The sequence below is a fragment of the Gracilinanus agilis genome, chromosome X (genome assembly GCF_016433145.1).
Source record: "Gracilinanus agilis isolate LMUSP501 chromosome X, AgileGrace, whole genome shotgun sequence".
Classification (NCBI taxonomy): domain Eukaryota; kingdom Metazoa; phylum Chordata; class Mammalia; order Didelphimorphia; family Didelphidae; genus Gracilinanus; species Gracilinanus agilis.
The window spans coordinates 41215080-41241180 of record NC_058136.1 but is presented as its reverse complement, the minus strand read 5'-3'; the positions used below and the strand labels follow the sequence as shown (position 1 = coordinate 41241180).

Genomic DNA, 26101 nt, shown 5'->3' with positions numbered 1-26101 from the left:
GAAGTAGAAGACTTAAAAGTGGAAGCCAGGACTTTTTTTTTTTACTCTAACATGGCAGGCAGAGGAAAAGGGGAGCAATGAGTCATAGTTATAATTTTACAAAATATTTTAAATTTCATTTTGCACAATTAAGAAACAAAGGGTTGGCTAGGTGGCTCAGGGGAAAGAGAGCCAGGCCTGCAGACGGGAGGTCCTGGGTTCAAATATGACCTCAGATACTTCCTAGCTGTGTGACCCTGGGCAAGTCACTTCACCCCCATTGCCTAGCCCTTACCTCTCTTCTGCCTTAGAACCAATACACAGTATGCATTCTAAGATAAGAGATGAGGATTTCAAAGAAAAGTAAAAAACAAATTTTAATTCTGGTTAACAGATAAGATGGCACTTTTAGGAATATGGCACTGGGAGCGTCATGGAATTCCATATTCCAAACGATCCGTGTGTCAGGATAAGGAAAGCCATAGCCCATCAATGGGCCATGACACCTCATAATAGATTTGAAATTGATGAATTGATACCAAATAGATGAGATTTTAACTTTCCCAAAACGGTCACTTTTTTGCTCAGGGACAAAGTGTAAGAAGTCCCCACAGACACCACCATTGCAATCTTCTCTCTCACCAGGCCTCCAGGATGATTCTCTGTTGTGGCTGGCAGATTTTATTTACTGGCTAATTTTTTTAATTTTAAATTTTCATTGATATATCGTTTTTATATGACCTCCTTTTCCGAATTTATTCCCTCTCCCTTCCCCTTATCTAGCTAGGTATCTCTTCAAACAAGGAATAAAAAAAGCAGGTCAGCAAAAATGACCAAAACATCAGTTTAGGGGGTCAGCTGGGTAGCTCAGTGGATTGAGAACCAGACCTAGAGACGGGAGGTCCTAGGTTCAAATCTGGCCTCAGACACTTACCAGCTGTGTGACCCTGGGTAAGTCACTTGACACCCCCCCCCATTGCCTACCCTTTACCACTCTTCTGCCTTGGAACCAATACACAGTACTGATTCTAAGACAGAAAATAAGGGTTTAAAAAATATCAGCTTAGTCTTACAGGATATATATATATATATATATACCCATAGTTCACTGCTTCCCCCTCCCATACCTCTGCAAAGAAGGACCAGGCTTGGTCATTCTAAGTACCTGGAGTTCAGTTTCTGTAATAATGTCTATTTATTATTACAGCTTATGGTTATAGAGCATTTTAACACTCTTCATCTCATTTGATTTGCACAAGAACCCCATGAGGGAAGTAGACAGGGTGGATGGACTTGGAGCCAGGAGGACCTAGTTTGAATCTCGCCTTGCACATGTAGGAGCTCTGGGACTCCCAGAAGTCACTTAACCTCTCCAAACCCTCAAATATTCCCTCAAATGTAAAATGTTGCCAATACCTACTTTATCGGGCTGTTGTGAGGAGGATCGAATGAAGTAATGTGTAAAAAGCGCTTTGTAAACCTTTCATCGTTGTCCTCATCATCACCGTCACCACCACCACCATCATCTTCATTTTACAGATGAGCACTCCAGAGTGGGGGGGAGGGTAGGAGAGGGTTGAGTGACTTGGGCAAAGTAACACGGCTAAGTGACAGTAGAAGCTTAGGCTAGAGCTCGGGCTTCCTGGCCTTTATCCGTAGATTTTTTTCAATTACACTTTGTAGGCCCTCCACGTAGCCAAACCGGAGAAGCCTTGTTGTGGGGATGCTGGCATAAAATGGCATAAAATGGCATGCAGGTGAGATAGCAAGGCTGTTGGGGGTCGGGAGCGAGGGGCATCATGCTTCGGGTACCCAGTGAGTGCCGTGGCTGACTGGAATGGATCGGAGCTCTGGGAAGAGGCTCTCTGGACTTCATTCCGTCCCAACCTGGCACACATGACCCTGCACGCTAGTTCACATTTGGATGTGCGCACAAACAGGCCAAGCAACCAAAGAGATGGAAAAGTCCACCGAGTACTTATCTCCTGAGGCGCGCGCTGACCAACACGTAAAGAGAAATTCAGAAAGAGCTTACCGGCCCCTCGTATTCCGCTTAGATCTCTTTTGGCAGTAGTGGACAGTCTGCATTATTACACCGACTATTAAAGCCAGCCCTATCCCAGGGAGCACTGCTATTAAAATCAGGTCTAGGGTATTCCAGAGCTGGTCACATTTGGCGCCCATGTACCAGTAATCTCCCCACTGACCTCTGAAATTTGGGCATCTAGAGATGGAAAATAGAAACAGAAATGACTCATTAGTTAGGTAAAGGGAAAAGAGACATTTTCATCCCCAGCAAAATCAAACACTACGTTGTTTCCCCAAGTTTATGATGTTTCACTTTATGGCCCTCAAGAGATGGGTGTTGTCACACTTTCCAGAAAAGCCCACACAGTGAGGCAGCTCCATAACTGCCTCCCAGGTTTCCTTAACCAGCAGCCAGGGAATGATGCCAGTGGTGAAAAATGGAAGCCATAAGCCCTCCTCCTGCCATGCGCGGGGACCCCTTCCCCTGGTTTGTTTTCTTACGACGAGTGCTAGGAAGAGGAAGAAGCGAGCTGGGCCTGGCTTACAGGCCCTGAACCTTCTAGGTCTGCTTTTCCCTACTCTCCACTCCCTCAGTGAGAAAGAAAGCCAGGAACTGACTGGGGCCCACATTGGCTACAGAGGGAGGCAGAAATAGGGAAGTTGCTAGCAGAACCTGCTTGCCCCGACTTCTCTCAAGTTTTTACATTCTTCTCTTCTCTCCTCCTCCTCCTCCTCCTCCTCAGGCTCCTCTTCCCAGCCCACACCCCAACCTTCTTAGAAGGAAGGCGTTTTATAGAATAGATGGCACTCGTGCACTCCTAGTCTTTTGAATGAGCCTTGAAAATTCTTTTAGTCATCTCAGCCAAGGTCTGACTCAGATTGGAGACGGGAGCAGAAGGAGCCCCCAAAGAGAAGCCTGTGGGTTTGTGGATCTCACCACTTGACCCCCCAAACGTGAGCGGCTTTCTGCTGTTTATCCTCAGCTTCTCCACAATCTGTCACCCAAACTACCTGTCTGCCTTTACCAGCTTTCACCTGGAGTATTGCAATCCCTTTCTAATAGGTGTCTCTGCTTCCAGGCTTTCCTCTCTCTCACTCGTCCTTCCCAGAGCTGCCAAAATCGTCTTCGTCTTCCACAAGTCTGGCCATGTCACGCTCCCTGGCTCAGAAAAGCTCTGGCAGCTGCCTCCTCTCTAGTGCCCCTAGGAGAAAACCACCAACTCTTCTCCCTGGCCTTCATCAAACCTTCATCCTTGGCCTCACACCTCTTTTGGCAGATGTAGTTCACGTTATTCCTCCTCACACACTGTATATTCTCAGAATTTGGTGTTCTCTCCTAGGCTTCTGGGCCTCCGGCCAGGCCAGCTGGGCCCCTGTGTTTAGAAGACATTCCCTCCTCACCTCTGTTTCTTACATCCTAACTCCCTTCAAGGCTCAGCACAATGTACCATCTCCTCCAGGAAATCATTCCTGTCCGCCGAGCCATTAGTGCTCTCTCCCTCTCTTGTCTCCGTCTCCCCAGGGCCTTGCACATAGTAGGTGCTTTAATACCTGCTTCCTGAATTTCACTGTATTGCAAACCGCCTTGCCTGTGAATTCCAGGTAAACCAGATTATTTCCCATCTGCCCCTGATAGGTTCTTTTCTTTCTCTCCCCACTGATTTCCAGATTCCACCTTTAACATGAAGCTTCCCGCCCTTCCTCCCTCCCTCCCCCCAGGTCTTCTCTCCTCTACTTTCTCATAGCAACCCTTTGCCTGGACCTCTCTTCTGCACTTATCTCGTTCCCCCTCTTATCACCATTGTTTGTCTGGTTGTGTCCATCTCCTCCCCAGCCCCATTAGATCCCAAGCTTGGGGAGATCCTGGCCAGTGCCTTATCTCTCTTTGTATTCCCAGCCTCCAGCACAAGGCCTTTCAGAGATTAGCCACTTAGCACACGTGGAAGGGAACTGCCTTGGGAAAAGATGCCTTCTCCAACAGCAACGGCCAGTGGAGAGTTTTCCTGGGAAATGGCTTCAGAGGGTGAATTGCTTGCTGTGTTCTACTTTCATAGAGGGGAGAAGGAATGAGCAAGAAATGAGCCACATTCTTAGGAAACGGACTACTTTTTTGTCATGTTGTTCTAGTGGGCTAAACCAAGTATGGTGATGACTTGGAAGAAATGCCCACATCGCCAAGGGCCAAGGCATAACCTATATACTTGGCAAGACACAGATTAAAACACACACACACGCATGCACACATATGCACATGCACACACACACACACACACGTACACATCCCCCTTGGAGAACTGATCATTTTGCTAATGTGGGTTCTTCCTTCATTGCAGATTGCAATCCCTATCTAACTCAGTTGGGCCCTTTCCTTGGACAATAGGCAGATAATCAATCCCAGGCCTGTGTTTCATAGTTTCCGAGTATCTAGAACCACCCTGGTGCCACAATGGATATCCAAGTAGGGCAAAGCAATAACGCTTCATAAAACCTAATCCATTCGTGGAAGTTGATGCTTCTTTTGATCAGCTCTTGTTCAGGCTCACAGATTTCTTATGGGAAACCAAATAAACAAATAATTAAATAAATGAACGAACGGTTAAATAAATAAATAAATAGATGAATATGTGTGTGTGTATATGTATATGTATATATACATATATGTATATATATGTATATATGTATATGTATATATATATCAGAATTATCTTTGTTATCAGCCTGCGTAAGTGGCAGGAAAGCATTTTCCATTATTTAGCAAAACCTGATCCATGCGTCTCACAAGTCAGTGCTAAAATCTAAAATGCTTTTCCAATTGGAAATCATGTTTTGAAGAAAAAGATTTCCAATTTTTTTCTTGCTGTCTAGTTACAGTGAAATGTTGACACTGCTTGTAAGTCAGTAGATGGGGTAAGTGGTCCAGAACAATGACTTCCAAGTTAAATATAAATGGGGGGCACTAAACCATATGTAAAGGTCCCCGTGGGCACATATTGACTTAGAAAACCACACACTCGTGCTATCTATCTTCTATAGCAGTTTTATTGATTTCGTTAGCTGTTTCCCAATGATGTTTTAATCTGGCTCCTGGCTTCACTTGGGAGTATCGGGGGGGCTAGAGTTTGACCCCGGCCCCGAACACTTGGCAAACCCTCTTGAGGTGGACTACTTTCAAAAGCAAACGGCCTACCTGAAATCAATTTTCAAGTTGGTTTCTGTTCTGTGTCTTGCTTTAAGGCAAACCAGCATTTTGAACGTGAACGTGTCTTCTTTGTTTTTCTTTTTTTTTTAAGTAATGTCATGAGAAGATTTAAGAATAATTGTGAGATAATTTACTTTGCCTTTCTTGTTCCTCATGACTGCTAATACTCTCTCTCCATGAATACCTTGAGTTTAACTACCTTATACTTAAGTGTATTTATCTATTTTTCTGTGCGGATAGATAGCTACATAGATAGATGCATATATATATATATATATATATGATATGGATTCGTGGATACATGCACAGATATTTCCAGTTTTCCTGCAAGACTGTAAGCTCTTCAAGTTCAGGAGCTACTTCATTCTTTGTAGGTGCATGCTCAGTGCTTGGCACACAGAAAGCACTTGATAACTGCTTACTGAATGATGGGCATTCCCGGTGTTGTTTTGTCAGTGCCAGTCACCCAACCGGCAAGCATTTACTAACCATTTACTATATATGGTTGCTGTCCTAAGGATGGGGGATCAAAGAAAAGCTCACTTTTTAATAGGGGAGATGATATGTGTATGAACAGATACATGCAAGAAATCTACCAAGTAGCCAGAGAGGAAGGCAGTCACTGCTGGGGGTTCTAGGGAAGGCCACCTTCAAAAGGAGTCCTTTCTGCTGAATTGTGAAGAAAGCCAGGAGGTGGAGGGGAAGAGGGAGAGCAAAGACCCAGAGTTGGGGGATGGAATGCTGTGTATGACGTACAAGCAAGAGACCAGAATGGACAGATCAAAGAGGTCCTTCCTCTGGAGGGAAGTCATGGGTATAAAGACTAGAACTGTAGGAAAGGGTCTGGTTGTGAGAAGCTCGGAATATCAAACAAAGGAGTTTATATTTGATCCCAGAGCTCACAGGGAATCCTTGGAGTTTACTGAATAGGGGAGGGATGTGGACACACCTGCATTTTAGGAAAGTCACTTTAGCAGTTATGTGGAGGACAGATGAGAGTGAGAAGAGATTGGAGACGAGAAGGCCAATTAGGAAGTTTATTGAAATGGTCCAGGCAAGACGTGGCGAGGGCCTGAATGAGGGTGCTGAATGTGGGAGTGGAGAAAAGATGTAGTAGAGGAAGAAATACAAGATTTGGCAACTGATAGGATAAGTGGAACAAGTGACAGTGAGAAGTCAAGAATAACATGGAGGGTGCGAATCTGGGCGACAGCAAGGATGGTAGTGGTACCTGCAACAGTAGTGGGGAACCCGTTCAAAAGAGGAGTGGGTTTAGAAGATAACATATTCTGCTTTAGAAATGTTGAGTTTGAGGTGGGGTTGATGGCAGGTAGTGAGATCATCAAGTGAGAAAGTAAAAGAGAAAAGAGAAGAAGGTCTAAGTCACCCATAATTAATGAAGACCCAGCATAGGAGACCAAGAATGAGTGGTCAGAAAGGAAGGAAGAGAACCAAGAGAGAACAGTGTCACAAAAACTCAGAGAGGAGATAATATACAGGAGATGAGGGTGGTCAAGCATGTCAAAATCTATAGAAAGGTCAGGAAGGATTAGGAATGAGAAAAGGTCATGTCATTAGATTTGGCACTTAAGAAATGATTGGGAACTTTGAAGGGGGTCTTGTCAGCCACATGGTTGAGGGTTTAGAGGAGAAGGAGTAGATGGCTTTTTCAAGAAGTTTAATTGAGGAAGGAAGGAGAGGATGATATAAATATAGGATAATAATCAGAGGGCATGGTACATCCTAGTGAGGGGAAGAAACTAGTAGATAAGGAGAGATTGGAGATTAGAGATGGCCGAGAGCAATCTACTGAAAAACATAGGAAGGAATGCAATCAAGGGTACCCCTATAGCAGTTGACCTTGGAAGGGAAGGGCCACATCTTCAGTGGAGATTGGAGTACCGAGGAGATGGAGGAGGAGGACGTCAGAGGGATGTGAGAGGAGGGAAAGGAAGCTCTCGGCAAATGGCCTCTATGTGGGAGAGGAGCCGGGGAAAGGAAGGGAAGGATGAAGATAGAAGAGGAAATCTGGAACAGCCATGGTGGTGGGTGGGAGAAAGAAAAGTTCAGGGAGGAGTAGAAAAATGCATTGTTGCAATGAGTATACAATTAAGATTAGATAAGGAAAATTTTTAATGAACTCAGTCAGCAGGGTTCCGTGATTTCCTGCAATATCAGACTGATTACTGTAGTAAAACTGGCTAAAGATTACTCCAAATAGTGAGTTATAAAATTGTTAGTAATAAAATAGCTCCTAAAATATCCTGGAAACCAGCATTCAAAGAAGTCAAAGTACTTTACTTGATTATGTATGTATGATTAACGCATGATTAATGCACACACGGGAACAAAATAAGACCGAGAAGTTATAGGTTGTGATCTAAGGTTAGGCAATGAATTAAGTTGGACCACGGTATTAGATATGGTATATTTCTTGGGATAAGAGCTTCAGAGGAGGCATACTAATAATCGACAGGCAGACTCTAGGGATGAACGGTCACTAAATTCTGAAAAATAAATGATAGGCTCGAATCCTCCTCCGATGGATGCACGTGGTAGATGCTTCTCAATGGCTGTGCCAACAAAGCACAAAGGTAGAGAGGGCCTACCCAACTGTGTCTAGGCCAAGAGATGGCCTGCCATACAGATGCCAGTTGAGCTTGGCTCATGGAGGTTCATTAACATTGGGATGGCCATAGGGGATGAACGTTTTGGCCACATCAACTGTGGAAGGCCATCCACTCAAATAGAAAGGGGCTGTCATCTGTATTAATGAAGGAAAGGCCCTGAAGTGTGTTCAAGACATCATAGGAGTGATTATAAAGAAGGGGGCGAAGGGTAATCAGGGTCAGTCTTAGGCCAAACTGCCCTCTCTTACGAGTACCCCTCATTTCTTTCACTCCTTTTCATAAATGGGTATTGCCACGCTTTTCTTCCATCCCTTGACCAACTCACTCTTAAATTTTGTGGTGAATAAAAATTATTTTCTAAGAATTCTGACTTGACTTTCAAATGAAAGATATTTGGTGTTCTTACACTAGGAAGAGTAAGCTAGGTCTAGAGTCAAAAGACCCAGGTTCAAATCTCGGATCTTGCACTTACTAGCTGTGTGACCTTGGGCAATTTGGTTAAGTGGTTAAATGGGCCTTAGTTTCCTCACTTGTAAAAAGAGAAATTAGGACTAGGTGGCCTTGGAGATTTCCTGGCTCTAGATATATAACCCAGTGACCTGAAAACAAGGAAAAATACATAGACAAAGGGTAGATTCATGTTTTAACAAGAGATATCAGCAAGCCTTTTCCAGCTCAAATAGCTAAGCAGGGACATGATGGCTATGTTCAAGTTATTTAGAAATCTGTCATGTGGAAGAGGGATCAGTCTTCTTTGGCCTCAGAGGGCAGAAGTAGGAGTAATGGGGAGGAGTTGCAGAGAGGCAGATTTGGGATTGATGTGAGGAGTGATCCCAAAATGGTCTAAGAAAATAAATAATAGATTCCCTCCTACAGGAGGTATTCTGGATGGCCACAAATCAAGGATGTTAAGAAGAGGTGACTCCTGGTCAGGGCTGGGTTAGACAAGTGGCCTCAGAGGAAGTACATCCGATGAGGCGATTCTGGGAATCTTTGACTCTATACAAACCTACTTTACTTTAAATTCACATATAAAAACTACAACCAATTCAAATACAAACTTTAAAAAGAAATAAATTTAGGCGATACGTGTTTGATTTGTAAAACAATTCCCTGCATGTTTATATTAAACAACCAACTCTCTTGGTGCATTTAAAATATCACTTGATTTACACTGCATAGAAGGAGGTGGACCAATAATCACTTTAGTTTCTTCTAGGTTGGAAGATTCAGAGCTTGACGGGGATCTTGGACATCATCTAGTCTAGCCCCTTGATGGACAGATGAAGCTGACTGGGCCCCAGGAACTCTGACTTGTCTAAGGCCTAGGAGGGAGCGAGAGAAGTTAGACCTGACCCCAGGACTGGCTAACCCAAATCCATTACGCTTTGGACTGTGTCAGACCGTTCACTGAGAAATGTGGAGCCCCAAATTGGTAGCCTGACAAAGCCTGATGGAAAATGTACTCTCTTTTCCGGGAAGCTAGCGAGTCCCGGGAGATCTGGGACGGGTGAGAACTGTACCCAGGGAGAACAGGAGGGCACGCAATATTGTCTAAGGGGGGCCGCTCACTGCTAATACCTTGAAGGCCAAGAGAAGTCAGTGTCGCTGGGGCTTCCATACTGGGGCACAACTGGGAAAATGGCTTCCATTTTGGGGAATTTTTTTTCCATTTAGAAAATGGTTCCAAATATTTGCTGCAGACTTCAATTATACCAAACAGAGAGGAGATGTCATCAGAAGACATGAGAGACTGTATTTTCGAATAGAGGGAGTAAATGAGGCAATATGGAAAATGATCGGTCACAACCTATTATAGGAAGATGGTCGTAAAGATTGGAGGAAACTTACTTGCAGAAAGGTATTTCATCTTTGCATGCACAAGTAATACCTTTGGGACAGAAGTCATCTAGATCTCCTAGGCAGTCACCAAAGTCATCCACGGATGTGCAATTTGCTGTAAATGAGGGGGGAAAAACCACAACCCACCTTAAAAAGCACTCAACGATATTTAACAAAGACTACAGACATATCTAACATGTGAGTGGTCCAAAAATTAGCTTATATTTAAGAATCTGAAAACACAATAATAATACTACAAAGTGCTTTCCCATACGCCTTCTTATTTGATCCTCCTGTCTATCCTGTGAGGTAGTCAGAGTTGCCATAATTATTCTCATTTTACAGATGAGGAAACTGAGGCTCTAAGAGTTGAAGTAAACTGTTCAAACTCATCCAGTGGAGCTGGGCTTGGAACCTAAGTCTCCTGACTCTGATTCCAGTGCTCTTCAAAGGAAGGAAGGGTTTAGAGAACCTCATTTCAAGCAGCCCCTTCTCCTAATGAGATTTGATCCCATCTCTTTGGAACTGACTACATGGCATGAGGACAGCCAAAACAAGAATTCAAACCACAAAGATATATATCACCCTTGTCTTATTTGCAGGGTGTTTTTTGCCCCACCAAGAGCTTGGAGGCTCAACTCTGGATCCTATGGGGCACTGACGTTCCTCCCAAACTTGGTTCTAGGTTGCCAGGACAGCCCTGTGGGAACTATTCAGTTTATGTATACACGAAATACTATTTTGTAGGCACAGAGATATGCCATTCACACAAAAGGGAAGGTTATTTTGATTCTGACCCAACTGAAATCCACATAAGCCTTCCTGTGGGTTCTGGGTAGTCTTTTTCCCAACATGCCCCTAACTCCAGAGCAGCTGGGATGGGGGAATAGTGAGATGGTAATTAGACTTAATATACTATATCTAAATGAGAGGAAGAGGGGGGAGCTGGATGGCTCAATGGATCTAGAGCAGTGGTTCCCAAATTTTTTTGGCCTACCGCCCCCTTTCCAGAAAAAATATTACTTAACGCCCCTGGAAATTAATTTTTAAAAAATTTAATAGCAATTAATAGGAAAGATAAATTCACCTGTGGCCATCACCGCTCTCCTGGATCGCTGCAGCACCCACCAGGGGGCGGTGGCGCCCACTTTGGGAATCACTGATCTACAATCAGGCCCAGAGATGGGAGTCCCTAGGTTCAAATCTGGCCTCAGACACTTCCCAACTGTGTGACCCTGGGCAAGTCACTTGACCCCCATTGCCTAGCCCTTACCACTCTTCTGCCTTGGAACCAATACACAGTATTGATTCTAAGGCAGAAGGTGAGGGTTTAAAAAAACAAATGAGAGGAAGAGTTTTCCCCCTTCATTTGGCACTTTTTTCCTCAAATGTAGAACAATGACACACACCAATGACACTAGATTAATAATTGTTTTTAAAAAGCAAAAGTCTAACAGACACCACCAATGGTATTTTTGGGTGAGAGTTCAGTCCTTGAGAACAGAAGGACGCAAACCTGGGTGTGTAGATTATTTTAGCCAAGTGAAAGACCTCATTGTTCACCTCCCTTCCTCAGTCATTACCAACCACCAGCACCAGAGCTAATTAATCAGGTAAGTGGTACAGTTTTGCCTGAGACACCAATGAGGTCATAACCACTTTCTATTAAACATCATAAGTGTGTCATTCATTCATTCATTCCAGAAACTCAGTCAAAACACTGTCATATTCTAAGTAACATTCAATTTGTGAGTATTTATTGAGGACACGCCATGTACCCAGACCAGCTGCGGTCCGTACTTGAACAACTGCTGCTTTCAAAATGCAAATTCTGAAAAGAGAGCACCGTGCTTAGAGATATTTCATACATAAATGGGCTGAGATAATTTATTGCTATAATCTGCTTTCTTTCTTAAGTCCTGCTCCCATTTTGTCAGTTTACACACTCCACCCTCCAATTAAAAAAAAATATTGGTCTTTCCTTTCATTCGGTATCTGGAGCCTGAAAAACAAATCGTTCAGAAGGTCGCCAAAACAATCTTGGACAACGCCATGAGCAGAAATGTAACTACATTTCTCTGGACGGTCTACAGGATTTGACCATTGACACAAGACGCCCATTTCAAAAGAAGACCTTTTTAATCATTCCTTCCAGAAATCAAGATCTTCTTTTCTCCTGACAATTGCAACTTCAGGAAGTTACTATTACTACTAGCAACATTAATAGCAACAGGGAAGACCACCAACCCTGCTTTGTTCGTTTTGTTGCCAATCGTTACCGTAATCTTTTCTTACTGGAAAACGAACACTCCCTATTTCTACCCACTGGTAACAGAGAATGATCAAAAAATTTCTTACGTTGAGAACAATGGCCCGTCAGAAAACTGCAGGAGACCAGCAAAATCTGAGCCAGGATGGAGCTGACGGACACCATTTTGAGGGCACCAATCCAGGAGAGAAAACCCCAGTGAATCCTCCCCACTTAGAGCCGCCGGAGAACACTGGTGCTCACTATACCCAGACAATTAACGAGTGGGGCTTTTCGATGTCCTTCTCTTCCACCACTTCCTTGGAAAAATTACTAGTTAACTTCTTGGTTTATTCCTGATAGCTCCGGCTCCAATAAAGAGCATATACATGACCTAAGCAGGAGCTGTGATTGGCTTCCATTTGGTCACCTTTGTACATCTTATTGCACAAGCACAGCGACTTTCTAGATTTTAGTCATTCCTTTTGTCCTCAGCATCACTGGTGAGTCTGGGCAACGCCTCTTAGATTAGATGCCTCTGGCAGACAAGGGAGGAAGGGAAAAAGAGAGGAGAAAAGGAATCAAAAGCAAAAGAAGGGAAAGCAAGACAGGAGAATGCAGAGAAAAAAGTGCTAGGAAAAAGGAGTTGCGGCGGGTGGGGGTGGGGGTGGCGATTTTGCGGAAATGGTTTGCCCTCTTCCTATCCAAGACAAGTCTACCCAATGGGAGCGGAACATCAGACACTTTGCCAAGGGCCAGAGGCAAACCCATGCTCCGTCAGGAGGACGAAGAAACACTGGTCTTAGAGTCATGTGGTATTGTTTCATCTGAGACAAACTGGAGGAATTTGGATATGTCTTGGATCTGATTTGCTGGGGAGACAGGGACATTTTTTTACCCCCCCCCCCCCATTCTCTACCCCTGTTGATACGTGGTAGTTTGTTAAACTCTTGATGATTTATATTCACAAAAGGGCCGTAGGAATGGAGAATCTAAAACATCAGCTTGGGCTGACATGAAAATGATTTGCGGTTTCTAAGGACACATCAAGTAAAGGCAGGGGAGGTGGCCTGGAAATAGTTTGAGCATCAAAGAGGAACCAGACTGAGATGAAGAGTTGCTTTTTATGAACCCTTATCTTCGTCTTAGAACCAATACTGTGTATTGGTTCCAAGGCACAAGACTGGTAAGAGCTAGGTAATGGGGGTGAAGTGACTTGCCCAGGGTCATGTAGTTAGGAAGTATCTGAGGCTAAATTTGAACCCAGGACTTCCCATGTCTCTAGGCCGGGCTCTCAATCTGCTGAACCACTTAGCTTCTCCCAAAGAGTTGCTTTATGAGAGGTTCTTAACCTGAAATCCATGAACTTGCTTCTTTAAAATATTCTAAGAACTGTGTATTTTGTTTTATTTTATTTTATTTTAATTTTTTTTAAACCCTTAACTTCTGTGTATTGGCTCCTAGGTGGAAGAGTGGTAAGGGTGGGCAATGGGGGTCAAGTGACTTGCCCAGGGTCACACAGCTGGGAAGTGTCTGAGGCCAGATTTGAACCTAGGACCTCCTGTCTCTAGGCCTGGCTCTCAATCCACTGAGCTACCAAGCTGCCCCCAAGAACTGTGTATTTTAAGTGTATTTATTTATTATCAATTACATGTTATGGCAAATTTCCACACGAGTTTTCCTAAGTTTTATGATCAAACTTATCTCCCTCCTTCCCTTCCCCATCCCAGTGTTGGCAGGCAACTTGATCTGCGTTATACATGCCTTGGTGACTCTATTTTAGTATAATAGCTTTTCTTTATAATCCTACGTATTTTCTGCATAAAAAAAACATGATTCTGAGAAGGGGTCCATGGGTTTTGCCAAATGACCCGGGTGATGGGGAGGGACATGAAGAAAGTGAAGGGGAAAAAATGGCATAGCTGATGCAGAGGGGGAAATCTATATGTGATTAGTTAAGAACTGCTTGTACTGGTTTTCAGATCTATTGTTTCTGGATGCAGCAATCGTCCCCCGCTTCTGCTCTCCAGAACTGAACATTCTCTTGTAACAAAAGAATTGATAAGCTGTCTCAAACGGAGGGAATAATGCAACATGTTACTCTTGTAGGCCGCCCCATTTTTGCTGAGGAAGGAAGAAGATCTCCTGCCTCTTAGCAATCCTCACTCTTTTTTTGTCCTAATCTATCCTTGCTTTTGCTTTTCAAATTCTCGTGACAGTCTTGGGAGGTTAGGCTTTCCCCCCCCATTTATCTTGAGGCGGGATGATAGGATTTAAAGCTGGAAGTCATCCTAGAGAAGATCAGGCCAAGCTCTCTTATTTTTCACACAAAGAAACTGAGGCACAGTAAAGGGAAATGATTTGCCCAAGAGGAGCCAGGTTTTGACCCCAGCCAGGCCCTGGGATTCCCCAATCTACCACACCATAGGGCAGGCATTGAGACCAAACTGGGATTGTTTCTATTTTCTTACCTTTACCAGACATTCTCCATCTATCTTCTTCCCATTCCATTTTCAAGCTTCGACGCTGCCCCATAATGCTACCTTCTACTTTCCACGAATCAAGTTGGTTGCATTTCTTCTCTCACTCTTTTGGTTGCTGATTTAGTCTTGCCTTAAGGCCCTTCACTGCAACAAAAATAGAATTAGACATGCTTAGAAAGTGTAAGTTTTTATTAGTGGAATATAATTTTATTGCCCGTGGAGTTGCTGAGATCTGGAGAAGAGAAATCATTTATTTGGTTTGATGATGTGTACTCCCCTAGCAGGCAGCAGCATTAGAACAACCACATACAAATACCACTCCATAGTAGCATTATAAAATTGTGGCTCAGTGGATGGAGAGCCAAGTCTAGAGACCGGAGGTCCTGGGTTCAAATCTGGCCTCAGACGATTCCCAGCTGTGTGTCCCTGAGCAAGTCACTTGACCCTCATTGCCTAGCCCTTACCGCCTTGGAACCAACACAGTATTGATTCCAAGATGGAAGGTGAGGGTTTTTTTTTTAATTGTATCATTTCAACATGTCAACCATTCAGGAAAATGCCCCATCTTTTATTCAGTATCAGATTTCTTGGTATTATACATAGAATGAAAATAATCTTGATTTATCCTGTCAGTCAGGTTGTCGTTTTCTTGGTAAACACTAAGAGTGGTTTGCCATTTCCTTCTCCAGCTCATTTTATAGGTGAGACCACCAAGGCAAATGGAGTTAAGTGACTTGCCCAGGGTCACATAGCTAGTAAGTGTCTGAGGCCAGATTTGAACTCAGGAAGATGGGTTTTCCTGACTGTAGGCCAGGCACTCTATCCAATGTACCACCTGGCTGCTCCAATTTATCCATTACTAAAGAAAAAAATGGACAATTTTAGGCATTTCCCTCCATAAGCAAAGGACTTGCTCCAAGTACCCACTTTGTTCTTCCTCCTGGGAGAACATTAGTCTATCTCATCAGAGCAGCCAGTAGAGAAGGCAACTTTTCTACAAGGCCACCAATGAAGAGAACATTTGAGGGTATGGACGGACTGGCTTTCTTTCTTTCTTTCTTTCTTTCTTTCTTTCTTTCTTTCTTTCTTTCTTTCTTCGTATTCCCTGGTGCCTAGCAGAGGAGGAGACAGAGAGAGCAGTGTAATAAGGACTTACTGATCATAGGCACTTAAGAAATGCTTGGTAATTGATTATTATAACTCTCTGGAAGATGATTCTGTCACCTGTAAAATGAGGGGCTTTTACTAGATGAGCTTTGATGTTCCAGCTCCGAAATGCAATGATCCTATGATTTATTAGATTCATTAACATTGTTCCTTTTATCACAGAATCTCAGAGTAAGGAGGCATGTTCAGAGGACATCTCTGAACAAGAAGGTCCTCTACGGCCCACCAAGAGGTGGTAATCAGGCCTTTGCTTGAAGACCTCCATTGAGAGGGAAAGCCCATTGCATTTGCAGAGGTAGTCCAGTGCATTCGGAAACAGTTCTAATTGCTGGAAAGTTTTCCCTTAAACCAAGCCAACGCTTGCCTCTTTTGAACAACAACCCAATGTTCTTAGTCCAGTGGTCTGGGGCAAAGAGAACTCAGTTCAAATCAATGTTTATTTAGTGTTGTAAGATTAAAAGTTAATATCCAATACTCCAAGTATTATATATTTTTTAAATTTTTTTTAAATTTTAAACCCTTAACTTCTGTGTATTGGTTCCAAGGAAAAAGAGTGGTAAGGGTAGGCAATGGGGGTCAAGTGACTTGCCCAGGGTCACACAGCTGGGAAGTGTCTGAGGCTGGATTTGAACCTAGGACCTCCCGTCTCTAGGCCTGGCTCTCAATCCACTGAGCTACCCAGCTGCCCCTCCAAGTATTATATTTTTTAAGATTTATTAATAATCACTTGAAGTAGAGGAAAGCGATAGCCTGAGCAAAAAGGAGTTTCCCGGACCACACAAGTGGGAGAAGGGAGCAAGAGAGGGCAGAGTTTCGGAAACTTTTATGTACAACACGTGAGGCCGTAACGTGGGAAAGAAAGGGGAAAGCTGGGAAATGAAGTCCAGGGGTACGAAATTCTGGTTACTCAATGTCTACTATGTGCAAGGTACTGGGGATACAAAGGCAAAAACCAAACGGTTCTTGTCCTCAGGGATAGTACATTTTAGTGGGGATACACAACAAAAACATAAATCAATACAAAGTACAAAGTAATAGAACTAGTCTCCCACATGACACCCTTAAAATATTTGAAGACAGAAAACATGCCCCCCCCAACTTTACTTATTTAGATTTAAAATGTCCAATTCTTTCGATTGATTTGAAAACAGATTTTATACCCTCCCTCCCCGACTCTTGACTTTTTCAGATTTGAAAATTCCCAGTTCTTTAGACTGATCTTCATGTGGCATGATCTTGGGGTCCTTTACCATCCTGGTCACCATCCTCTGAAAATTCTCTACATCACCAATGTCTTTCCTAAAATCTGGTACTCAGAACCAAATATATTATTCAAGGTTCTGACCAAATCACACAACAGTGAGACTGCCACTTCCTTAGACCAGTACACTGTTCTTTTCTTTTTCTTTCTTTCTTTTTTTAAACCCTTAACTTCTGTGTATTGGCAACTAGGTAGAAGAGTGGTAAGGGTGGGCAATGGGGGTCAAGTGACTTGCCCAGGGTCACACAGCTGGGAAGTATCTGAGGCCGGATTTGAACCTAGGACCTCCCATCTCTAGGCCTGACTCTCAATCCACTGAGCCAGCTGCCCCCCCCCATTTGCTTTTCATAATGCGGCTTAAGCTTGCATTAGCTTGGGGGGCTTCCAGATAACACTCATAATTGAATTCATAGTGCACTAAGAAAAAGCACCAGAGCTTTTTCAGATCAACTGTGTCCCTGTTCTGGTAGTTTTTGAACTCGGGTGAAAAACTTTCTATTTATCCTTACTAATTTCATCTACTTGGATTTGGACCAACTTATTCTGACCTCTGTTAGCTTATACCTTCCAGCTTTGTGTCATCTGCACATTTGATAAGTTGGCCATCCTTGTCATTGATACAAAATGTTAAAAATAAATACAGATTCCCTTGGGCGCTCCACTAGCTACCTTGACCTAAGTAAGGGGTTCTCGACCTATTTTGTGTTCTAGATCCCTTTGGTCATTTGGTGAAGTCTACATGCCCTTTCTCAGAACAATGTTTTTAAATTCATAAAATAAAACAGATCCTTCTTACAAAAGAAACCACTTCTACTGAAATAGTTTTCAAATAGCAGAAAAACAAATTTATGGACAAATTCACTAGGAACCCCTTCCTAAGGTGATATAGAGCCATTAATTATGACTCTTTAGGGGGGTCCATTCACTTTTGGAGTCCACCTCGCTGTACACTATTATCTAGTACAAAATTTCCCATTTTGGCCAGAAGAGTAACACCCGAGGCAGACCTTATGAAAAATTCTGTTCGAGTTTAGGTGGACAACAGCTATAGCATTCCCTTATCAGTTTAACAACCCTGTCAACAAAAAGGTTAATCTAGCATGACCTGTTCTTGGACAAAGCCATCTGGCTTTTTGTGAGCATTAGTTCCTTTTATAAATGTTGAATAATATCCCTTAAACAAGACATTCTAGAATTTTTCCAGGAATCACAGGTAAGCTGGAATTGCCACGGAGTGTACAGATTCCATTCTCCTCCTCTTTTATGAAGACAGAGATATTTTCACTGTTCCAGTCCTAAAGCATCTCCCTCATGCTCTATGATCTTTCAATGAGATCGGGGTTTGGGGGTTTGATTGTTTTTGTAACAAGTAATTTCCAAATGTACCACCGCCTCACAGTCAGTCTTCCTTTTTAACATTGAAAAACAAAACACCACCAAACAACCAAGCAAAATGAGCCATCATGTTAATCGCATTGGGTTGCACATCCATGTTCTATAACTGTGAAAAGAGGGAGATCCATTTCTTTCTTTCTTCTGCACTTGCAAGCTTGGCCATTATAATGATAATGTGTAGGGGACAGCTGGGTGGTTCAGTGGATTGAGAGCCAGGCCTAGAGATGGGAGGTCCTGGGTTCAAATCTGGTCTCAGACACTTCCTAGTTGTGTGACCCTGGGCAAGTCACTTGACCCCCATTGCCTAGCCCTTACGGCTCTTCTGCCTTGGAGCCAATACCCTGTATCGATTCTAAGATGGAAGGTGAGGGTTTAAAAAAATGATAATGTGTAGTTTCATCTCATTGGTTTGTTCACATTGTTGGTCTCTTGCATATACTGTTTTCCTGATTCCGCTTATTTCATTCTGCATCTGTTCATATATCTCTATTTGTATCTTTTCTTCTCGTTGTCATTTCTTAATAACCCAATGATATTCCATTATATTCATATAACAATATGCTTTGTATATAGAAAGTACTTAATAAATGTTAATGTTTCATTGGTTCATCCATTCATGGTTGAACACGGAGGAGTTGAGAGAAGCGAGAGGTCGACGTAGGTTGGAGTGCCTTGATGGAAGACGTAGGACTTCAGCGAGGTTCTGGAGAATGGCTAGGATTTAGAGAGGTGTTGGGGTGGACGTTCTAAGCATAGTGGGGCGGCAGGGGACTTTGACTGGAGAGGAGAGTGAATGATGGGCAGGAATGGTGCTTTGGTTCTGCTAACAAGGGACTTTCAGGGTTTGGCAAGGAAAGTTACTACTTAGAACCTTTCAATCCAGTTTTCGGGTGCTTAATAATAGGACGTAGGGAAGGATTTGTGAGGTTTGAAACCCTATCAGCGTGGACTCCCAAGATGTTCAATTCTGGGGTTAGAGAGCTGAGAAATGTCAAGATCTGGTAGCACACACCTTCCTCACTCAAGGAAGAAGTGCTTCTGAAGGCAGCATCACTTAGTCTGCAGCACTCCTTACAGTGATTCGCTCGTTACAGGGCCTGTCAGCCTCCAAGGGGTACCTGATCTGGAGCTGAAGTGTTGATGGTAACTACAGCTTCAGGATGTTTGAAACAGACCCCCCACTAGTGGAAACTAAAATTGGATAAGAGAGGGTTTTTTGATCCAGGCAAGACTTAAAACTGATTACCTTCTTGGGTACTTTCTTCTGCCTCTCTTCCAACCTGTCAGACGGTCCCATTTCCTTAGCTGTGCCTTCATTGGCTGCTGTGTTCCCCCAAGGCTTGGTCCTGGGCCCTCTTTACTCTCTGCACTGTCTCACTTAGTGACCTCACTGATTTCCATGAGTCCAATGGCCATCTCTATACAGATGACTTTCAGATCTATATAATTAGCTTTAGTCCCCGTCTTTCTAGCCCCAAATTACAAACTACTTATTGGACATTTCAATCCAGATGGAGACATCTCAGACTTGCAAAACTGAACTAATATCTCCCCCAAACACACCCCTTTGGAACTCCCCCATTGTTGTTAAGGGCATCACCATGCTTTCAGTCTCCCACGTTCCTAGCCTCAATGTCATCCCCATCTCTTCACTCTCACTCAACATATCCAATCAGTTGCTAAATCTTGTCACTTCTGCCTCCATATCCCCATTGATAATGTTACCTTCTCTCCACTCACATAATCATGGCCCTAGGTCAGGCCCTGATCACCTCCATCTGGACTACTGTAATAGTTTTCTAGCTGGTTTCCCTTTCTCAAATCTTTCCCATTCCAATTTATGCCCCATATAGATGCCAGTGACTTTCCTAAAATGAAGGCTTCACCAAGTGTCCCCTCGCCTTCACACCCCTATTCAAGAAACTCCAATGGCTCCTTGTTGCCTCTAAGGTAAAAAATAAACTCTTCTGTCTGGCATTTAAAACTCTTCATATTGTGGAGGCTTCTTACTTTTCCAGTATTCCTTTTTAACCTCTTACCTTCCATCTTAGAAGTGGTCAGGGCTAGGCAATGGGCAATGGGGGTCAAGTGACTTGCCCAGGGTCACAAGCTGGGAAGTGTCTGAGGCCAGATTTGAACCTAGGACCTCCTGTCTCTAGGCCTGGCTCTCAATCCACTGAGCTACCCAGCTGCCCCCACTTTTCTGATATTCTTATGCATATATATGCTCTATGGCAGGGGTCGGCAACCTTTTTGGCTGTGAGAGCCATAAACGCCACATTTTTTAAAATGTAATTTCGTGAGAGCCGTACAGTGCTCACAGTGCGGCTCCTGTAACAGCGCCTGAAAAAAAAATGGACTTTATGGCTCCTGCAGAAAGAGCCGTATCTGGCCCTCAAAAGAGCCAGATGTGGCTCGAGAGCCATACGTTGCCAACCCCTGCTCTATGGTTTGGCCCTACTAGTTAACTTGCTTTTCTTCACACATGACATTTCATCTCCCATCTCTATGCTTTTACACCAACTGTTTTTCATACCTGGAATGCTTTCCTTCTTCATCTCCATAGCTTGGAATCCTTGATTTCCTTCCAAGCCCAGCTCAAGAACCTCTTTCTAGATGTACCCTTTCTTGATCCCTCCCGGTGCTGCTCAAAACTTGCAAAACTACATTGTATTCATTTTCTATATGATCTCTATGTGCTTATATACGCACATGTGATCTCCTGTTAGCACGTAAACTCCCTGAGGGCAAGAAATGTTTCATATTTTCTCTTTGTATCCTCAATGCTTAGGACAATACCTGGCCCATAGTTGGTGTTTCAATCAGTGCTTGATGATTGATTAAAAGTGGCCTTTAGGAAGACTGGTGGGGTAGTACGATGCAACATGGATCAGAGAAGAGAGAAACTAGAGGGCAAACTTATGAGGCTGTGGAATCAATTCAGATTATAGAGATGAGCTGGACTAGAGTGGTGGCAGAAGAAAGGTGGAAGAATTCCACTTATGACATACTTAAGGGAAAATGAAAGCTGGGGCTTGAATAGTAGAGGATCCAGGGAAGAGAAAGGCCTAAGCAGTGATGGGCAAACTACGGCCTGCAGCCCACATGCGGGCCCCCCTGAAGTGTTCTATTACCCGGCGCACATTATTCCTAATCTGACAAATACAATGAGTAGGGTACAATACAATGAGTAAGATACAATACAATGAGTAGAATACAATACAATGAAACTTCGAGTTGTCTTAGAATTCCTTTGGCCCCCTCTTTAAAAAGTTTGCCCATCACTGGCCTAAGGGATACCAGCCTAAAGCTGGGACAGTCCAGACACTCTGGTCCAACTCTATCATCTCTATCTAGTGGAATTGATTCCTGGTAGAATGGTTTGATTCTAAGACTTGGGGGTGGGGGGTCATTCATATCCATTTGGATCCTTTCTAGGATAGTCCTAGGTATCACAAATTAAACTTGATTCTTGGGTATACCCTGAGGCAGACCTCATATTGCAGTTCCTTTCCAGAATTGGTCTGGGCTAAGTAGTACCCTTTGGATAAGGAATGATCCCAGAATAAAATGGGCCATCCTAAATTCCAAGGGCTGTGATGTTTCAACCATAGATATGGAACACTGGAGTGCCAGGGATGATTTTTTTCCTTTTCTTTCCCCACATTCTCAATCACATTCCCACACAACCTTAGGGTTTTCCAATTACCAGATGAAAACATAATGTCCAATTCACAAGCATTTTTTTAAAACACTTTTAAACTTAAAGAGAATAAACAGGCTTTAAAGTAAACTATGTTATCTTGGCCTGCTATAATACCTTAACTTCTTTTCCTCACTCTTTCTATGCTTATACTGCTTATACTGCCTAGCCATCGTTGCAAGCTCACGGGGAACTTCTTGGTTGGCCCGATGCAAGATGTTAATTAGCTCCCCAGCAATGCTCCAATCATTTTTGGTAAGTAAAGTGATTGACGAGCCACTTTGTCCAGCTCTTCCTGTACGTCCTATCCTATGTATATATTCTTCAATGTTTTGAGGAAAATCGAAGTTAAAAACATGAGTGATGTCAAGGACATCAAGACCTCGTGATGCCAGATCTGTAGCTATTAATATTTTTACTACTCCTTTTTTAAATTCCTCTAACGCTTGGTCCCGGTCATCTTGTTCTCGATTACCATGGAGTGACTGCACAGGTATGCCCTTAATGCTCAAGTCACTGGATATATCATCAGCAATAAGCTTTCTACTTACAAAAATAATTACTTTATGTTCAGGCATCAATGAATCAATGAACGAGAGTAGTAAAACTCGTTTCTCTTCTTCAGTAGTTACGATTATTTTTTGTTTTATGGTATTTACTGTGGCTAAATTCAAAGTGCCAACATAAACTATCATTGGATCTTTTAGATACTTTTGGGACAAATGACGGACAATATCAGGCCAGGTAGCGCTGGTCATTACCGTTTGTCTATCTGGCCGAATATCTGATAAAATTTTCATTATTTGAGGCTCGAACCCCATATCCAGCATCTTATCGGCTTCATCTAGAACTAGGTAGGTTATGCTGTTAAGATTGATGAAGTCGTTCATCTGAAGGTCGCTAAGGCGACCAGGGGTGGCAATGATTATATCTATACCTTTGGGGATACACTCAGTTTGACCACTTCTGTCTCCACCATATATGCATATACTCTTGATCCCTTTATAGGTATATTTCTTACACTCATTTTCGATTTGAATAGCTAATTCTCTGGTTGGGGTGAGCACCAACATACCAGGACCACCCCTTTCCTCTCTGGCTACCGGTTGTTGGTCAAGATGAATAAAACCTGGTATTAGGTATGCTAATGTTTTTCCAGTGCCCGTTTGGGCAATGCTGATCAAGTCAATACCTTTCAATATTATTGGCCATGCCTGTGACTGTATTGGCGTGGGTTTGATGAAGCCTACTTTCCTTATGTTTTCCATTACTTCCGGATATTGTTCAAATGCATCTTCGAATTTGCAGACAGGGTGCGGGATAGATCTTTTTTCAAATTTTTTTAAATCATCACAAGTTACATTATTGTTTTCTTTGCGCCACCTGTCTGCTTCTGATTGTAACATTGATTTGGTAGTGGCTGATTCAATATAAAAATCTTTCTTAATTGGAGGTAGGCTTCCCCACTTGTCTTTAATGTATTGCAGGTGACTTTGTCTGATTGCATCCCAATCAATCATAGGTACTTTCCTCTCTGTGAACTTTTCAGTAGAAGATGTTTTCAAAGTACCACTCCTTTTTGCTCCCTCTTTAGAGTATCTCTCCGTTTTCACCGTTTCTTCGACTACCGACTTAGCCGGTTTCTGGTTTTGTTGTTTGCCATATGCCCTTGCCTCGGACTCAGATTCTCCTCTGGGACCGCGCATTTTAGAGCCGGAAAATTCTTGCATCTTCTTAACTTTGTTGCCTCTGTTGTTTGTGCTGGTTCCAATTATTCCGGTCTTAATCATGAAACAGAGAGGTGACTCTTTCTTACAGGAGCCCTGGGCCTGGGCCTCCTGTGCTGCCAGGGGGCCGCTCAAACCCCTGAGGTTGCCTCTTCCCTGCCCTTTTGTACCGATGTTATGGGTTGGGCCTGGAAGGGAAGGGCTGATGTTACCGGTGACATAAGTGCTAGCTGCTTCTGTGGTGCAAAATGGAGACAGAGGTGGAATCAAGCTCTTTGGTGATTGACGTGCACAGGCAGGGCTGATGTTACGGGTGGTAGAGCTGCTAGACTTTCTTCTGGTGGATAATTGAAAGGGTGGTGATATAAGGCCCTTTCTGGATGGCTGAGACTCAGAGGCTGGCATGGTCACAGCAGGCGAGGCAGGGCTGATGTTATGGATGGCATGACTGCTAGATTTGTTTCTGGTCGATAGTCGAGATGGTGGAGATATCAGGCTCTTTTCTGATGGCTGAGGCTCAGAGCTGGACATAACAAAGCCCGAAGAGGGAGGACTGATGGTACACGTGCCAAAGCTGTTATAAGATTCAATAGTGGAAAGCTGATAAGGTGGAAGTGGCAGTGACTTCTCTAATGGTGTCTCGGACACAACTGAGGGTACGTCAAAACCTGAAGAAGTAAGGTTGCTATTGTAGGTAGTAGTGTGGCTAGTAAATTTTTCCACAGGAGACAAATGAAATGAGAGCGGCATCAGCTTGTCCACTGGTGACCATAACTCATAAGGTGGTATAGCAAGCTGATCCAGATAGCTGCTATCTGCTTCCGTGGTGGACACCTGAGATGGGAATATCAGATTTTCCGATGACCACGGCTCAGAAGTTAGCACAGAAGAGTGAGCGCCATAGCTGCTATCTTCTACTGTGGATGGCTGAGATGGGACTGATTTTGGCTTCACCGGTAACCAGGGATCAGAGGTTGGTATCAAAAGGTGAGTGGCACGCCTTCTATCCGTTTCTACGGCGGGCGCCTGAGGCAAGGGTGGTTTTGGCTTCTCCATCCGTATCCAGGGTTCAGAGGTTGGCACCAAAGGATGGGTGGCACAGCTTTTCTCCGTTTCCCCTGTGGATGATCGAGATGGGATCGAGCCTGCCTTCTCTGCTGATGACCGGGACTTCGAAGTTGGCACACCATAGTGAACAGCATAGCTGCGATCTTTTTCCATGAAGATGGAAGAATATCTTTATTCCAAAGCGGGGACAGCAAGAATGCTGTCTAGCACTGTTTAAGAGACAAAAAAAGGGAGTGAACTGGATAGCCCTAGCTATGACCTCCCTGTTGGGTGAAAGAGAGACCTGAGGATTAGTACTTAAATATCACAAATATATTTGACCCATAAAGCACTGGTCTATTGCACCTTTGTGTAGAGCAAAGTGCCCCAGAGATCTATCCTTGGCCTTATGCTGTTAAATAATTTTTATGCGTGGCTTGGATAAAGGGATGGATATATATTAAACTTGCAGCTACTTAATACCCTTGACAGACTAGAACAATGGGCCAAATTGAAGAATACATCAGTGAAGATTAAATTTGGATCAATGTCGAGTCATTCCCTTAGGTTCTAAAAGCCCAATGGACAAATGCAAGATGGAGAGGAATGATGAGGCCAGCAGTTTAAGAAAAAAAAAAGATCAAGAGGTTTTACTGAACCACAAACTCAGTTAAGAGTCCAAAAGGCTAATGCAAGTTTAGGTTGCATTGAGAGAGTATCCATAATTAGGGAGGTATAGAGGTAGCCCCACTGTACTGGACTCTGGTCAGAATGCATTTGGAACATTATGTTCAGCTCTGGGCACATTTTAGGAAAGAAAGTATAAAAACAGGTGGTGACTGGGAAGGCGAAGAGCCTCGAAATGCCAGGGGAGGATCAGTTGAAGTGAGAATCTTAAAGTGGGGCTAACGTGGTGAGTACCTAATGGCTGGCTTCAAGTATCGGAAGTCATTGCTGTCACAATGACGCAAAATTAAATTTGTCCTGCTTGGCTTTAGTGGGAAGAACTAAGAGTACTAGGTGGATGTTGCATGGCGGTATAGTGTGGCTTAACTTAAGGAAAAATTTCCTAACAATGACAGCTGTGCAGAAGGGGAATGGCTATCCAGGAGGGTAGTAGGTTGCCCCTCTCCAGAGGTCTTCAAAGGCCGGTGGGTCACTGGCTGGGGATGTGTCTGAGAGGTCTTTTGTTCAGATATGGGTTAGACTAGCTTAGGTGACCACCAAGTTCCCTTCCAATTTGATGATCTCATTGGACAGAATTATAATATACTCTTGTTCTGTCTTTATGGTATGTAGGAACCAGATGATTACTATCTTAATAACTTATTCTGTGCTTGAAGACAATTATGCCAACGGTCATCATCTTTCCTCACTAAATACCCAACAATC

At 43.4% G+C, this 26101-nt stretch overlaps 2 protein-coding genes across 2 annotated transcripts in view; both read right to left on the bottom strand.

Annotated features, from left to right (window-relative positions):
- ZNF711 (zinc finger protein 711) overlaps positions 1-12112 on the bottom strand; it is a 107206-nt gene extending 95094 nt beyond the window's left edge. The window contains exons 1-5 of the mRNA XM_044682812.1: positions 12037-12112; positions 9688-9793; positions 2015-2203; positions 1682-1866; positions 1400-1505 (exon numbers count right to left, since the gene is read on the bottom strand). Coding sequence (XP_044538747.1) covers positions 1400-1505; positions 1682-1866; positions 2015-2203; positions 9688-9793; positions 12037-12112 — 662 coding nt within the window. The remainder of the gene's footprint in view (positions 1-1399; positions 1506-1681; positions 1867-2014; positions 2204-9687; positions 9794-12036) is intronic.
- Positions 12113-21900: 9788 nt separating this feature from the next.
- On the bottom strand, positions 21901-24883 carry LOC123253611 (probable ATP-dependent RNA helicase DDX53). Its single transcript, XM_044682781.1, has one exon. It carries the CDS (start codon positions 24881-24883, stop codon positions 22031-22033), a length of 2853 nt encoding a protein of 950 aa, XP_044538716.1. The 3' UTR covers positions 21901-22030.
- Positions 24884-26101: the final 1218 nt, after the last annotated feature.

Excerpts from the sequence above, each read along its gene's own strand:
- LOC123253611 (XM_044682781.1), bottom strand. The coding sequence starts at position 24,883 with ATGGAAAAAGATCGCAGCTATGCTGTTCACTATGGTGTGCCAACTTCG.